At 35.8% G+C, this 16,403-nt stretch overlaps 1 protein-coding gene across 1 annotated transcript in view; it reads left to right on the forward strand.

The window, feature by feature from the left end:
* Positions 1–16,403, forward strand: part of PolA2 (DNA polymerase alpha subunit B) — a 139,019-nt gene that overhangs the window by 41,830 nt on the left and 80,786 nt on the right. Inside the window, exons 7-9 of the mRNA XM_090399164.1 lie at positions 3,153–3,308; positions 8,746–8,808; positions 11,656–11,707. Of these exons, the coding sequence (XP_090255290.1) occupies positions 3,153–3,308; positions 8,746–8,808; positions 11,656–11,707 (271 nt within the window). The remainder of the gene's footprint in view (positions 1–3,152; positions 3,309–8,745; positions 8,809–11,655; positions 11,708–16,403) is intronic.

Below are 16,403 nucleotides of genomic sequence, written 5' to 3' on the forward strand. Positions count from 1 at the left end.
TACTTTGCTGAAGTGAAGCCTGTTGGCTCTTATCTCAGTAATAGAAGATGTATTGTAACTATCTAAATGTTCATCCAAGAAATTAAGCTTCCCTTTTTATGCTCGCTGTATAAGATGACCCATGATTTTGAGGGGTTTTCTGTAGTATTTGAGTCGTCTTTTTCGCCGACATATACGGTAACCTCTATTTTTTTTGGGTCTAGCTCCCATTGTTGAGATCTCACCAAAGGTCAAAAGCAGTCTCGGTAAGTTCACACATTGCATAGCAATAGATGTTTCAAAGAAAACATGCTGTGCATCATGGGATACTAAGAGAATTAATGTGAAGTCAACATCCTCTGTATACAAGTAGCCTAGTTGTGAAGGTACTTCATGTGTAAAATATGTTTGCTTTGCTTAGATAAAGGATTAAAAAATATTATAATTTACTTTGCAACCTAGCACACAAAAAAAAATTCTACAGTGTCAAGTTCCTTTCTGACATCTGTATTTTTAATATCATCCTGTCATTGTTACTATCTGCTCACTCCTCTTAGTTTCTCAGACTCTCATATGTGGTCTCTAGTCTATGATCAACTATTTTTTTTCTAAGGAGTTGTTTAAGGATTCAAAGCTCTTTCTCTTATCATAATTTAAAGTATTGAGGGTTTTGTTGAGCCTCTTTCTACAACTTTAGACAATAATAAAAACATCTTTCGCAGATTTTTTTCTTAATATTAAGTGTTAGAACACTTAATTCTTTATTGTTATTGTTATTATTATTTTAATCACTGCATGAAAGCTTCAAAACCTATAGCACATTAGCTCATGAGCTGCAAGCCATCTGAGTGATTAGCATATCAACTCTCTAACCAGCTGATGGTGGTGGTGGGTTCAAATTCTGCAGTTGCATGGATGCTTATTAATGTGTTCAGATTGTAAAATTTTCATTGGAGACCTGAAGTGGCTGGAAAAAGTTTTTGCAGAGTACATACATAGTTTATTCACAATATGATACAATGTGAAAAGGGAAAAGAGTAGGATTTCCAAATTATCTAATCCTTGATCCACCCATGGTACTAATATACTGTAAGCTATCAGCCTTTTGTAGGTATGTTGAAGACTGCCACAATAGGATTCAGATTAATAGCCTATAGGTTGGAGAGTGGAGATGTTATTCACTCATTCAACCAAGCTGGAAATTCTGGTACCACTTGAAACTTTTTCTGCCATATGATTAACGAAATGATTTAGGTTTCTAGCTTCTAGAATCTTACATCTTCTGAGAGGTTCTTCGGGACACCTGACAAGAACTATATTATAAGGGAAAGTTTAGGGGAAGAGACGACGTGGAAGACCAACTAGAGAGTGGTTTAAGGACATCGTGGAATGGAGTGGTTTAAGAATGACGGAAGCGACAGACAGAGAGAACTGGAGAAGAGCTGCTCATCTGCTGCAACCCTCGTTCTAAAGGACGACGAGTTTTAAAACTTCATAAAATTTTTAGTTTTCCTCCTTTGGTATTATTCCCAGTACTGTATTCTGATGAATTGGTTTAAGCAGCTATTTACAACAAACTGTTTTACCATTTACATTAAATTAAAAATAAATGTAATTGTAAATAAATGTGGTCCGGTAATTGGACCACAATCCTATTGTGGTTCAATTAAAATGTGCAAAACAGAAGAGAACACAAATCAGGTCTAGCTTTCCATACCACTTCCACCAGCCCCAATATACTCTGGCAGAAAACAAACATGTCTTACATAGAAAAAAAAACTGTTACATAAGGAAATTTAAAGAAGCTGCAAACATGCTTAGAATTCCAACACAATGAAATAAAAACCAAGGCTTAATTCTACACTAAGTTTAGTCAGCTTTGATAAAAAGTATACCTCAGTCAGACCTCGGACATTATGAACATGAACAACAGAACGTAGCATCATCCAGCATTGTTTAAACTTAGCACTGCTTTGAATCTGCATTCTGATTTTTCAATTTTATGAACAGTCAGATGGCTACAACTATAGTATGAACTATTTTTGAATAATTTCTCTTTTTTGTTGTTTTAAACTTTAAGTTACCTTTTACCACTGAAGATGTAAGTCAAACGACTTACGAAACTTGTCGGGTTTTATTTCTTTATTGTGCTTTTAGCTTAATAAAAAACATGTGGTCCAATATGCCTTATGAACTTCTAAACCACAGAAACCTCCACTTACAAATGCATCTGTATTCAGCAAATGAATGATTTTGGGGCATGAAGTATGACTTTCAAATTCAGTATATATTTTAGGAAATTCACTTTGGTATAGTGAATTTTCTGAACTTGCATCATTTGCAATAGCATTTACTAATCATGTGAGTAATTAAGAATCAGACACTTTTATACTGCTGCTTAGACATGGCACTGATTGTCCCCCCCCCCATCACTGTCCTATTATTATTATTATTATTATTATTATTTCGTGACACCTGCAAAGAATCCGGAGACTCATTGATGGAGGACACCTACTCTACAACTCTCCATCTCTACCACTCCATCCACCAACCACACTGAACCTCTACTACCATCATCTACATCAACGCCATCTATTGCCCACCACCACTAGTATTTTTTGTCTGTAAATTAGGTGTGTTCCCACTAGGAAAAACCCTGCTATCTCCGTATGAGATTGGCTCACTCTCCTTCATTTGAAAAAATCCGTATAAAGATTCCTCCCGTCATGGTGAGAATCGAACTTAGGCATTTTCCAATCAAAGAGTGCAAGGTATCGTCATTCCAATTGTGCTATGGAGGTGCTTATTATTAAGCATCTTAAGGCTTCATGCATGTTGAGGTTGATACAAAAAATAAAAATAAATAAATAAAATAATAATGGTTTGAGATGTGGTCTTCTTATTAATTTATTATTACTAGTGGCATTTTTGCCACATATATATATATTATATATTGATTGATTTTTGTAATGTTAATCTATCCTCTCCCCTTAATTTTAGATGATAAATATTTGAATTAAAATATTTTTGCTTATATATGCCAAAATGTGCTAATTTCATCTTACATTAAAAAATATGTTGAATTGTATTTTTCATTATGTGTATCCAATATCTTATATAAATATCTTGCACTAATTATATTTGTTCTGTTTTATAACATTTTGCACATTTAGGAGGAAGTTACTGTTGTGGGCAGAATCTGTTGTGATGGTAATGGAAAAATAAATGCTACTTCTCTTCTTCTTGAAGGATCTAGTGAAACATCTTCTGGCCGTCTTGTTCATTTGGATGTTTCTGAACTTAAAGAGTATTCTTTTTTCCCTGGTCAGGTGAGTGATATATGCTTCCTTAGAACAAACAAACAAAATATATATATATATATAATAAAAGTTTAATACAGACATAACTAGTTTCGTTGGTAAGCCAACTTCATCACGTGCCAAAGTACAAAGATATTTACAAAAAAGACCGACACTAACAACAACAGAGCTATCAAAAAAACTACAGTTAAGTTCAAATTAGAGTTCGCGCTTCAGTTCTAGCTACATTTATATGCGTGCGTGTGATCTCGCAAGAACGCCAGCAATGAATAGCAGAGCTATGCAAACCTGGCAAATTGTAGCTAAGGGTTGAAGATAATCTGTTATTCATGTGGACAGAATCAAGAGTGATCGAGACGTATCCTAGAGTCAAAAGAAATCACCCTCGATTATACCCACATGAATAACAACCTTAGCTACAATTTGCCAGATTCGCATAGCTCTGCTGTTCAGTGCTGGTGTTCTTGCAAGATCACACGCACTCGTATAAATGTAGCTAGAACTGAAGCACGAACTCTAATTTGAACTTAACTGTAGTTTTTTTGATAGCTCTGTTGTTGTTAGTGTCGGTCTTTTTTTATATATTTTTGTACTTTGACACCTGACGAAATTGGCTTACCAACGAAACTAGTTGTATCCATATTAAACTTTTATTCTTAATTATCTCGGTGGTTTAAGTCATTAAAATTATTGAACATATATATATATATTACATTTGATAAAACATTATTATATAACACATGGTGTTATGCTTCCTTACAACAAAATAAACAAATCCAGTGTTTTCGCATGGCAGCATTGAAACTAGAAGGATATAAAATTATCTGTCAACAACTGAATTATTCAGTTCGAATCAAAATTAGTCATGGGAAAAAAATAAAAATAAATAAATAAATAAACCCTTTATCATTTCTGTGAGGTGGAAATTATTGATTTTGATCAAGCCTCCTCTGACTTTGTTGTGTTCCTAATAGTCTGTATTTTACATTATATGACTTACTGTTGATTAGTCAAGTGCAGATTATTTGGTTTGCAGGTTATGAAAGTATATATACACAGAATATTTGGTTCACAAAAGTGGATACATTCCTGTGTGACTGAACTCCTGGAATGCAATGTAATATTCTTGCATTGCATTCCAATTCTCTCTAATTTTTTGCCATCTCATGTGCACATGAAAAACATTTGTGCTCAAGTTTCCAGACTCAATGTGTGCAGTAGCCTTTGTTCACATTAATAGTAAAAGTCACAAGCCAGAGACTCTTAATTCGATACACTTGTAATTGGTGACATCTTGGTTAAAAGATCTTGTACATTGCATACTAAATATTTTTATAAGAGCAGCCTAAATGCTTACTCTTTCAGCTACTTAAATAGTGCATATGGTTTATAAACTACATGAACACATGTAGTTTATAAACCAAGTATGTCACTTTTGCCGAGCCACTCAAATTTAAATGAATTTGCAGTTCATTTGACAGTGACATTTTGAGAGTTTAATGCACTAAAAGTGTTCAAGTGACTGTACTTGTCTAGACTGTAGACACTAAATAAATATGCCTCTGCAACGTGTTAGCATCAATTCACTCACATGGCACAGGTTAAAGTAACTAATTAGAGTGTATTAAGTTGCAATGAGTTAGAGTAATATTAGAGTGGAGACACTGAAGAAGTTACTAAATAAGGTAAGTGACAAGTATGATTTATCATACAATTCATTTTATAGTACATGCGAAAAGTATTGACTGTAAATTAGAAATTCCAAAAGCAAAAATTTTGTGTTCAGCTACTAGGTATGTGCACTCCATTTTTGACTGGTGCACATGTGCACAGCTTAGAGAGAGAATATTACATACATGGTAGCACACGGGGAATGGGAATTGTATGAGAAAATCATGTCTCAGTATGCATAAAGGAGCTATCAGTGCATTTCTTAGCAATGTTAATTTAGTGACATAATTTCTTTCTTAGATATTCTCATCTCAGGGAAAAATCATGGCAATCTTTTTGAAGTCTACAGAAAAAAAAAAGTTCGAAGATAATCTGTCTGCATGCTATGTCATTTCATCATCCTACCCAAAAACTGGGCTTCATCAAAACGCTCAAAGATATCAACAAAGAACTTCAGTTTCTTTTACAACCTTCTTACAACAAACAGTTAGAAAGCTACTTTTCACTCCACTTCCTTGACCGATTTGAAAATAGAAATAATGAAGAAGGCTACATATCTCTGCCATATATCAGTTCTGTTTCACCCAAGTTGGCAAAAGTTCTTCTTAAAAAGTTTAACATTGGACTTTCTCCTTTACCCAAGTTCTGTTCCTTACTCACTGTGCTCAAACAATAACGTAACTTAAAATATCTCAGCATTTACCATGTTTGGTGCAACTGCAACATGCCTTATTTTAGCAAGACTGAAAAATCCATAGAATTACAGCTAGAAGAAGATAAAAGAGACATCACATATGGCAGAATTAGAGCCAGTGCTCTGTCTAACAAATTCTGTTAGACAGAGCACTGCTGTCTAACAGAATTGTGCTCTGGTAGATAGCAGTCTAACAGAGCACAATTCTGTTAGACTGCTCAATTCTGCTGGCACTAATAAACTGCATCACTCACCTTGTCATGTGGAAAAAATCAGAAAACATCTTTTGATGCTGTGACAAACTAGAAAGAAAAATTGTAGAATCTAAAGAAATCTTCCTTAATCCAGTGCATCTCAACACTAACCTCAGTATAATCTCTCAGACTGTCACTGTGTTGCTATCCAACTTTGGCATTCATGAGATCTTAAATGCATGCACAACCCAACAGTGAAGAGATACACAGAATGCCTTCAAATGTTACAACATTAGCGTTTTAATGTATAGATTTTTTTTCTTTCACAGTGTTTGTTGGGTATTTCTCTCATGTTATGCACCCAATAATGAAATCTTCTAAGAAGATGAAACTAGTTGTGCAGTTTATTTAAAATAAAATAATGTTTCTATTTTATCTCCCAGCTTCTAGTCATTTAATCTGTTTTAAAAATGTCTCTCAGCCGAGTCAATCAGTTATATCACACACACACACACACACACACACACACACACACACACATATATATATATATATATATATATATATACACACACACACACACATACATACAAGGTGATCAGAATTAAAATATCTCTGTTTAAGGCCTTGTGGAGTGCCACCCAGTGATCCAAATGTGGCAGAACTTTGAGGAAGGCATTTTGCATCATGCAGAAGTGATGAAGTGATATCTGTGTGTGGTTGGGGGGGGGGGGGGGAACAGTTCCAAATTCACCACCAGGGAGTGTATGATGGAATGTAGATGTAGTAATGTTTCTGCGTGTGTAAGAAGAAGAAAAGTGACACAAGCATAAATAACACAGTTTTATTCACTTCCTTTATGCATTCACAGGCTGTACTTTTCAATGTGCTGCCCTTTCTGCTATGCCACAAACTGCATCCTTTGCACAGTGTGTTCAACAGCAGAACACGGCTGGTTGGGACTGATTTTGCACACACACATATGCTTTGTTATGCTGTCTATCAATGCTGGCAAGTTATCAGAATGATCCTGATAAACTCTGTCTTTGAGAAATCCCCAGAGCCAGACGTCACAGGGAGTCAGATCAGATGAACCAGGCAGCCATACAATGGGAAATGCATGGCTGATCACTCTTGCTTCCATGACATGTTCTCAAAGAACCTCCTGAACGGATCAGCCGATGTGTTGGGAGGCCCTATCCTACTGCATCCATGCACAAGCACTGTTCTGGCACAACAAAATTATTTATCATATCGCAATACTACTTTTTGGCAGTAACTGAGCAGGTCACAGGACCCAACTGGTGAATGTCCTCAATGAAGAATGGTCCAATGATAAATAAAGCTGTAAACTCACACCAGATAACTTTGAGTAATGGAAAGGAATTTATTGGATTGCCTGCAGGTTTTGCATGCATTGCCAATATTGGGTAGTTGTGGATATTCACAGCTCTGTTCAGGTGTAAGTGAGTGTCATCTACCCAAAAAATCATCCATGGCCATGCAGCATCCAACTCCACTTGAGCAAGGAATGTTAAAGTGAATTTCAGTTGACTTTCAAAGTCCTACAAGTGCAATCATCTCAAATCTTCCATAAATCATCTCAGAATCTTCTATAAAAATTTCCAGACAGTTGTGTAAGGCACATCCATGTGTCTACACGTGCACTGCAGGAACTAATGCTGTTATTCATGGCCTGCTCCACAATAGCAGTAGCAACTTCATTCACTTGTTGTGAACTGATTGGTTTGTGATCTCTTCCAGGTCTAACTCTCAATGATCCTGTTGCTTCAAAATGACAAATCATTTGTTGCAGAGCACATGGAGATGTTGGACCTCAAAGACATTTGTTCAGGCGACAAAATTTGCAGAGCACAGCAACACCATTGCAGTTGTTTAGGTATCTTCACAAGCAAAGGTGGACTATTCATGGTATTTTATATATACACACACACACACACACACACACACACACACACACACACACACACACACACACACACACACACACACACACGAATATGGACTATGGACAACAACTAATAGAAAATAATAAAAAAATAAAAATAAATAAATCGGCTAATGCTAGGCGAGGCGTTTATACCCTATCTAGCTTTTGGAGACTGAGTGGGCAGTTCAGTCTCCACCAGCCAATCAAAGATAGCTGGCCTATGTCTATCACTAATTATAGCAGCCACCAATGAAGAGGCTGGCAAACAAGTGCTGCCATCTCTTGGTACCTAACCCTAACAAGATATGTTACTGTCTGAAATAATGTGGGTACTACGGCCGATTTTATTGAGCCTGTTCACGGAGACAAGGTACTGGCAGTTTTGCCACGTCAACCGTGGGTTTCTCAACTGGTTATCTCCCCTTCCGTGTATAAGACGATCCCCAATTTTTGGTCTAAAAATTTTAGAAAAAAGTATCATCTTATACATGGAAAAATACGGTAATTTATAGTCTAACCAAGAGGAAAAAACTTCCGACATCTTTCTCTAATCCAGAGTAATTTAATAATAAGGTGTGACACCTTTTGGCAACTGGCATATGGAAATATGACTTCTGCATTGCTTCACCTTGGTATCACCTCTGGGTCTGGCTCCCACTGAAGGGATCTCAATAAAGGTCAAAACTGGTCTTGGTTTTGACCCTTACCATAATGCATGGCATTATACATGTTTGCAAGATGTGCTTTGCATTATGGGATACTAAGGAAAGTGATGTGAACTCAGTCATCACATCCTGAGTTCACATCCTCAGGACACAAGTTGCCCCAGTCCTGAGGATACTTCAGGTGCAAGCTTTGTTTGCTTACACTTGGATAAAGGATTAAACTAAATATATAATTTAGAAATCCTGTATTTATTTATTTATTTATTTTTAGATTATTGCTGCTCGTGGAATAAATGCAAGGGGAGAAAAACTAACTCTGAAACACTTGTATGAGGTAAGTTTAATTTCGGAGGACTAACTAGTACTGAAATCTAGTAATGAAAATATTGATTGAAAGTAAAACTTTATTCATCTGTAAAAATTGGTTATATACAGTGGACATATAGGTACCAAAGAAACAGTTCATTAAAATGCAAAATTCTTTAGTGAATTTTGGGGAAGTTCATCAAACAGTAAAGAAACTATTATATGGTCTTCCAAAAATACACAAAGAAGGCTATCCTGTGAGATGCGTTGTGAACTGTATTGACTGCTACTACATAACAGTGGTGAAATTTCAGTCACATCTGATATTAATTGCAAACATTGTAGACCATTCTGGATTATTCATCGAATTACGTATTTCCTAGAAAAAATCAAAGATACTTCTTTATGAGCTGTTATACTGGCTCTGTTCGCTTTAGCTGAGACCATTCATCTTCTGTTCTGAAGACTTCCTTCCTAATATGGTTGAAAATATTTGAATCTGTAGTACAATCAGATTAATTACTTCAAAAAAATGAGATCTATAGACAAATTGAGAATACAGCCATGTGGAACCCTTTTAGCTCCTTGGTTGATTATTATCCAAATCATCTCAAGGATGCTTTGTTTTTCCACCATTCATTCTCACCCTTCTTCTGGGTCCACTGTGTTAGACAGTATATTTTCTGTTTGGCCTCATTCTGAAAGTGAATTAAGCATCTTAAATCAAATCAACAGTCTGCACCTGCAAATTCAGTTGACTGTGGAATAGGAGGGTCTTGCAATTTTCTGTTCATTAACAAACGACTTATCTACTTGTACAGTACCTGGTACCTTGTCATCCAATGTTATCATAAACCTGTAGTACTATGTATGTAGTACTACAATGAATCTATAATACTTATAGGTCCATTGGCTTTCATAACCATAATTTTAGGATAAAGGGTTTCTTATTATTTGCCAACTAAAAAAGACAAACTTTTACTCCTCTCTCTAGCCAGTGTTTATCTGATTCCTTGTGACTAAAGATAAAGTCTTATGCTTAAATATATATTCTTGTTTGTAAATTTCATATGTTCTCCTGTTGGTTTGCTTGATTGTGGGATGTAAAATCCAAGCTTCTGGGAGGGAAAACTCTGCCACCTCTGATCTATATAACATTGGCTAACTCATCTTCAGTTAAAAAGATAAATACTGATAAAGGTTCTAGGTCTTTCCAGGAACGACCTTGGACTGCATTGAGACTAATTGTGTTGGTACAGAGGCTCATTCTGTTCTTCTGTGAGGTTTTGATCATCTTAATTTCAGTGCTGTTTTACAGAATTTATTTCATGTAAAAGCAAAGAATCCTCGTCTTCCACTCCTATTTTTGACAACACTTGAATCCCTGAACTTGATTAGATTTCTCTTCTTGGGATAACCTCTTTCTTATCATAAACATTACAAATATTGCCTTTTCAGCATTCAAGAAGTTGGGGAATCTCTCCTTCACTTAAGTTCTGTACATTTCAAATCTTTTGAATATTGTTTTTTCAGATTCGGTGTGGAAGCTTCCTGATAATGCTTGACTTAGTACTAAAGAGAGTAATTAAGTTGATTAGTGTCCATCATTCACCCTTTCACTCCACTCCCCTTCACAAGATTCAGTTTCTGTTGCTTGCATCTGAAATTGTATGTGTTGTGAAACAGAGTAGGGTGATTTGTTTGCATTTTCTACAAATACTTTCATGTTCATTGTTCATCCAAATAAGTAATGATAATTTTTCCACTCTCCTCTAAATCTGTTAGAAGATATTCATTTGCTATTCAGTACTCCCTCACAGAGCAACTCTGAATGAAGATTAAACTTTGGTTCCTCTTAATTCACTTCATCCTTCTACTGCTGTTTTTTAGAACAGTCACATATTTCCTAATCTTCAGATCCAATGTTTAAACCTAATCTCAAATCCATTGTTAACATGCTTATTCTTTCTCCTCAGTTTTTTGCAAATTCACAATATTTAGGTTCTTTGGGTTGAAGAAACTCTCATGTATGGGATTACAAAGAGAGAGAGAGAGAGAAGAAAAATAAAACTGGATCTTCTCCTCTAGCATCTGCCTATTGGATAAAAAAGCATATTCTTTTTTTTTGACCTGGGTCTGAAGATGTCACAATCCCAGTTTTACTGAGTTTTTCTGTCTTCTATTACCCTTTCCTTATCCCACCCATGGAAGATTCCAGATTCTGCTAACCACTCGGTTGGCCAAGTGGTTAGCATATCTGCTCTCCAGCCAAAAGGCTGCGGGTTTGTATCCTGCCATGGACATGGATGTTTGTCTGTGAAAATACTAGTGGTGGTAGTCTGCGGTAGATAGCGTTGGTGTGGATGATGAAGGTAGTTGCGGTTGGTGGAGATGGAGAGTTGTAGAGTAGGTATGTAATAATAATAATAATATATATATATAATGTGGCCTATAATCTAGCCTAAACAATCTGGAAGCACTTCTCTAGTGATTGAACATGAGACTTTTTTGAAGCTTCTTCAGCTGTCTAATATGCAGATTTGTCTCACACTAGGTAATGAAATTCTACTGCTCATTGTGAGAGTTGATATACTATCTGCTCAACTAATCAGGCTAGCAATCTAATCCCCCATATCTTTCATATATATGTATATATTTTTTAAAGTAATTTAACTCTTTTTTTGTACCAATAATCAGCAAAGTCACATGGGAGTCTTCATTTTTTTATATGACCATATGTTTGACAGGCTACTCTGAAATAAAATGGCTTTTTTTTTACTCAAATAATACTTATTTTATTATTGAGTTATTATTTGTTAAATAATATACCAAAAAATTGCATATATACAATAAAAGCATATATTAAAACTTTCAGGGCGTAATGCTTCCATTTCCTGCTGATGCTCCAGTGTTTTCTTTTGACTCAGGTATTTTCTGAATTACTTCATTTTGGATAATTTTTAAAAGAAAGTCTACGTTGTATTTTTGTTTATTTTATGCTTCTGAAATAATGTTCTGATATAAAATCATTACATATTATATTCCATTATAGAATTAATAAATAACAATAGTCGATTGCATTTGGAATTGCAATCCTTTCAAATAAGTACTTCCTACTCGTAGACAGTCTTATACATTGGTTATGCATTATTAAATCACTTAAGGAATTGCAAGTTCACAATATTTCCACTTCCTCCATGAGTTCAGATGATGACCAAGCATAGTCGAAATGGACCACACCGAAAGCCAATGACATTTAAGCAGGGGCACTCCTAAACAGAAGCAGGCAAAATAGCCGTAAATATAATAAAGATACCAAGAAATTATATACTTGGTTTAATCCTTTATCCAAGTGTAAGCAAACCAGGTATATTAATTTCTTGGTATCTTTAATTTATATACCTTTACTGAATTCTGAAAGTGCATAATAGGAGATTATCTTTGAGGTTAGACATTAGGGAAGATGAATAAATCATGTTATGATTCTGTCAATATGTGGGGGTGTCCTTTCTCTCTTTTCCCATTGTTGCTGAGATGTTCATTTATTTAGATTTCACTCTGGTCTACACAAGATATTTGCTCATATAGTAAGCCTACATTGGCAGACTGGAAGAAGTTTCAAAAAAGAAAAAATCTACCTCAGTGATATTGAACACAAAAGGATGAATAAGTTAGGCATTACATCCCACTTCTACAGAACACCATAACATGATTTTGTCACTCAACTTGGTACCATACTTGGAAGATAACCTCTTATTATAGGCTTTCAAAGAATCATGTGACATTAATATGCTCTGAAGGCATCTTGAAAAGAAACGAAAGCCTTGTCCTAAATGATATTTGGAGGTCTCCCTCACATGAATATGCAGCATGTTAGACATTCACTACACTAGCAACCATCTTAAAGCCAGGCATGACAATGAACTGCTTACATCTAATAACTAGATGATTCATGTGGGTAAACTTTGCTACCCATGTAAATTATATAGTTATTAGATGTAAGCATGTTTTTTGGTTTTGCTTATTTTAAACTGTATTTAACCCTCTCATGCATAAGGGCCTCATATGAGGACACATATTTTCCCTCATAATAATTATTCATTCATAATTTAGTGCTACTGCATCCATGTAGTCCTCATCTGGGGGAAACCAAAGTGTTCTTAGAAACCACACCAGGTGGCAGGAGTTTCAACAGAGTTACAGGAATACCAATCTCTCTGCAGTGCATGGTGGTATCAAGGAGGAAGTGAAAAGTTGCTGTTTTTGTTCATTTGAATTTGGTGATTTTATGAGTCTTCTGGAAAGGTTAGTATGGTTTTATGTATTGTTATATCTTGTAGATGAAGTGTGAATATTTAATTTGTTCATGTTTATTACCATCATCATCATCATCATCAAATTCCTGCCATGTACCCTCAAGAGGTGTACAGGATATGACAGTACTACATAAAAAATTTACATCATTACTAACTTCCTATCTACAATTTTCCTCCAAATCAGTCTGTTACTTGTCAAGACTCCAACATTATCAGATCTTATATTTCTATCGTCTAAGGCACTTTGTACCATATCAATCGACCTATATCTTGGTCTTCCTCTGGGTCGTTTTCCTGCCAACCTGGCAAAGAACACTTGTTTTGCTAATCTTTCCTCTCCCATTCTATTTAAGTGACCGTACCACCTGAGATTAGCTCTGCTAATGCATTCCTGGATGCTGACAATGTTGAGTTCTTTCCTAATATCCTCATTTTTCATATGATATTGCCATTGATGCCATCTGTTCACGCCTCTAATCTTTCTCAGGACTCTCATATCTGCGGTCTCTAGTCTTTGGTCAAGTGTTTTACTTCTGACCAAGCTCTCAGATCCATAAGTTAAAACTGGTTTGAACACTGTCTTGTATACAGCTAATTTAGTGTTCCGACTAATTTCTCTCTTATTCCATATGAATTTATTCAATTGACTTCCCACCATACCAGCTTTGCTGATTCTATTGTCTATTTCTATATTTAATTTACCATCTTCAGTAAAAATCGTGCCTAAGTAGCTGAAATGTTTCACTTGTTCCACAGGTTCTCCATTCACAACACAGTTGACATTTTCAATGATTCTACCTATTTTCATTGTCTTTGTCTTTTTATTGCTGACCTTCATACCATGTCTATTACAACAGCTATTCAATTTAGTCAGAGAATCTTGCAGACTTGTAGCGGATTTATTTAGAAGTATAACATCATCCGCATAAAGCAAAGAGCTGACATTAACATCTCCAATTTTGATATCAGGTTTAATACCACTTTCCTTCATAATGTGATCCATATTGATAATGAATAACAGAGGGGATAAGGTACATCCTTGTCTCACACCAGATTTAACATTAAACCATCTTCATGTACTTCCTTCAATTCTAACTGCTGACTTACAACTCAAATAAAGACTAAGTATTGCTTGTGCCCCATTGACACCATATAACTGCAGCGTATTGAATAGCTTCTTTCTTGGCACCTTGTCATATGCCTTTTCCAAATCGACAAAACTTAAATACAGATCTTTGTGATATTCCCATGCTTTCTCGACTATTTGTCGTAAAGTGAAGATCTGATCCTGACAGCCTCTATTTGGCATGAATCCAGCTTGTTCTTCACCAAGCTTTTCTTCCACAATTCTTCTCAACCGTTTCTCAAGTATACTTGCATAGATCTTGCCAGGAACACTCAGTAGGGAAATACCTCTGTAATTCTCACATTCAGTTTTATTTCCCTTTTTATATATGGGTACTATGAGAGCTCTACTCCAATCATCGGGAATTCGTTCCTCTGTCCAGGCTTTCTGAACTATGCAGTGCAGCCACTGTAAGACTTCTATACCACCATACTTCAGCATTTCTGGTCGAATATCATATACTCCTGCTGCCTTTCCACATTTCAAGCCTTTGATGGCTTTTTCTACTTCAAGTATGGATATGTATTCCTGACTGCATGCCTGGTCAGTGTTTTTTATCACTGTGCCGTCATCACTGCTTGTTTCATTTAGCAGTTTTTCAAAGTAATTACTCCATACTTCAAGGATATCTTTTTCTCCTGTTTTCATGTCACATTTATCATCTCTAACTCCTTTTACAGCACTCTTTCCTCCATTCCTAAGCTTCTTCAACAACCTCCAGAATATTTTGCCACCTTCTTGATATTTATTTTCTATATTCATGCCAAAGTCCTCCCATGACTTTTGTTTAGCTAGTTTTACACACTGTTTAGCTTTCTTACATTTGTCTCTGTATTCTGTTAGAGTAAAAGCTGACTTATTTGCCAGGAACTTTTGATATGCTTTCTTCTTTTCCTTCACTGCCTCTTTAACTTCCTGTGTCCACCAGGAAGTTCTGATTTTTTTATCCTTGCACACAACCTCACCACATGCCTCTCTGGCAGAATCAATCAATGTTTTCTTCAGAGTTTGCCACTGAATCTCCAAGGTTTGATTCCTGTTCTCAAACTCTTTCATTTTCTTTTCAATAATATTTCTGTATTTTAGTCTACAGTTCACATCTGAGAGTTGCTCAACTTTTATTCGCTTTAAAACTTTCTTGCATGTTATTCTTTTCAATATGAAATTCAATTTTATTCTGCTCAAGACTAAATAGTGATCACTTCCAATTTCAAGTCCTCTGTACACTCTGGTGTCCTGCACCAGGGAGAAAACATCACTATCAACAATAACATAGTCAATGAGACTTTTCTTATTCCTAGCCTCTTCTCTCCATGTGAATTTGTGCACATTTTTATGTTGGAACATGGTGTTAGTAATAACCAGTCCATGTCCTGAGCAGAAATCCAACAGATATTTGCCATTATTATTAGCTTTGCTCTTTTCTCCAAATTTTCCCAAAATATTTTTGTATGTCTCACAATCATTTCCTACTCTGCTATTTAGATCCCCAACAAGGACCAACTTTTCCTTTTTCATTGTGTCAGTTGCTTTTTCTAAAGCCTCAAAAAATTCTTCCACTTCTACCTTAGTAGAACCTTCTGTGGGACCATAGGCACAAATAAGTCTCATTGTCCAGTTCTCCATTCTCATATTTGCCCACATTACTCTACTTGAGACTGACTGCCATTCAAGAAGATTAGCTTCGTATTTTGTGTTGAATACTATGGCTACTCCTTCTTTTCCTTGATTGTCATTGCCTGAATATAACATTTTGTATTTATTGCTCAGAAAGATCTCACCAGTTTTGGTCTTTTTTGTTTCAGTCACCCCTATTATGTCGATCTGGTACTTATCTAATTCTTCAGCTAGCTCCATTTCTTTGCCATTCAGGCTTCTTACGTTGATAGTACCGATCTTTAACTCTGGTGATGTTGAGTTGGGGTTTGTTTTCAGATTTGTTCCAGTAGCTGACTTTTTGCTGTTCACCCTGGTTCCCTGGCGAAAACAACGGGGGCCTTGTTTAACCGGGCGACGCCCCAGCCGGCATGAAATTTTGTCATGTTGTTCCATCATTTTTTATTTTGGTTTAACCAATAAGAATACAATTTGGTCGGCTAAATCCCAAATTGCCAGCCCATCCTCGTTCGTTCAGTATCAAAGTAGATACCCAACAGGGTTAACCACGAGAAGGTGAGGATT

Source organism: Typopeltis vanoorti, chromosome 10, assembly GCF_054136105.1.
Source record: "Typopeltis vanoorti isolate ZY-2024b chromosome 10, IOZ_Tvanoo_1.0, whole genome shotgun sequence".
NCBI lineage: Eukaryota > Metazoa > Arthropoda > Arachnida > Uropygi > Thelyphonidae > Typopeltis > Typopeltis vanoorti.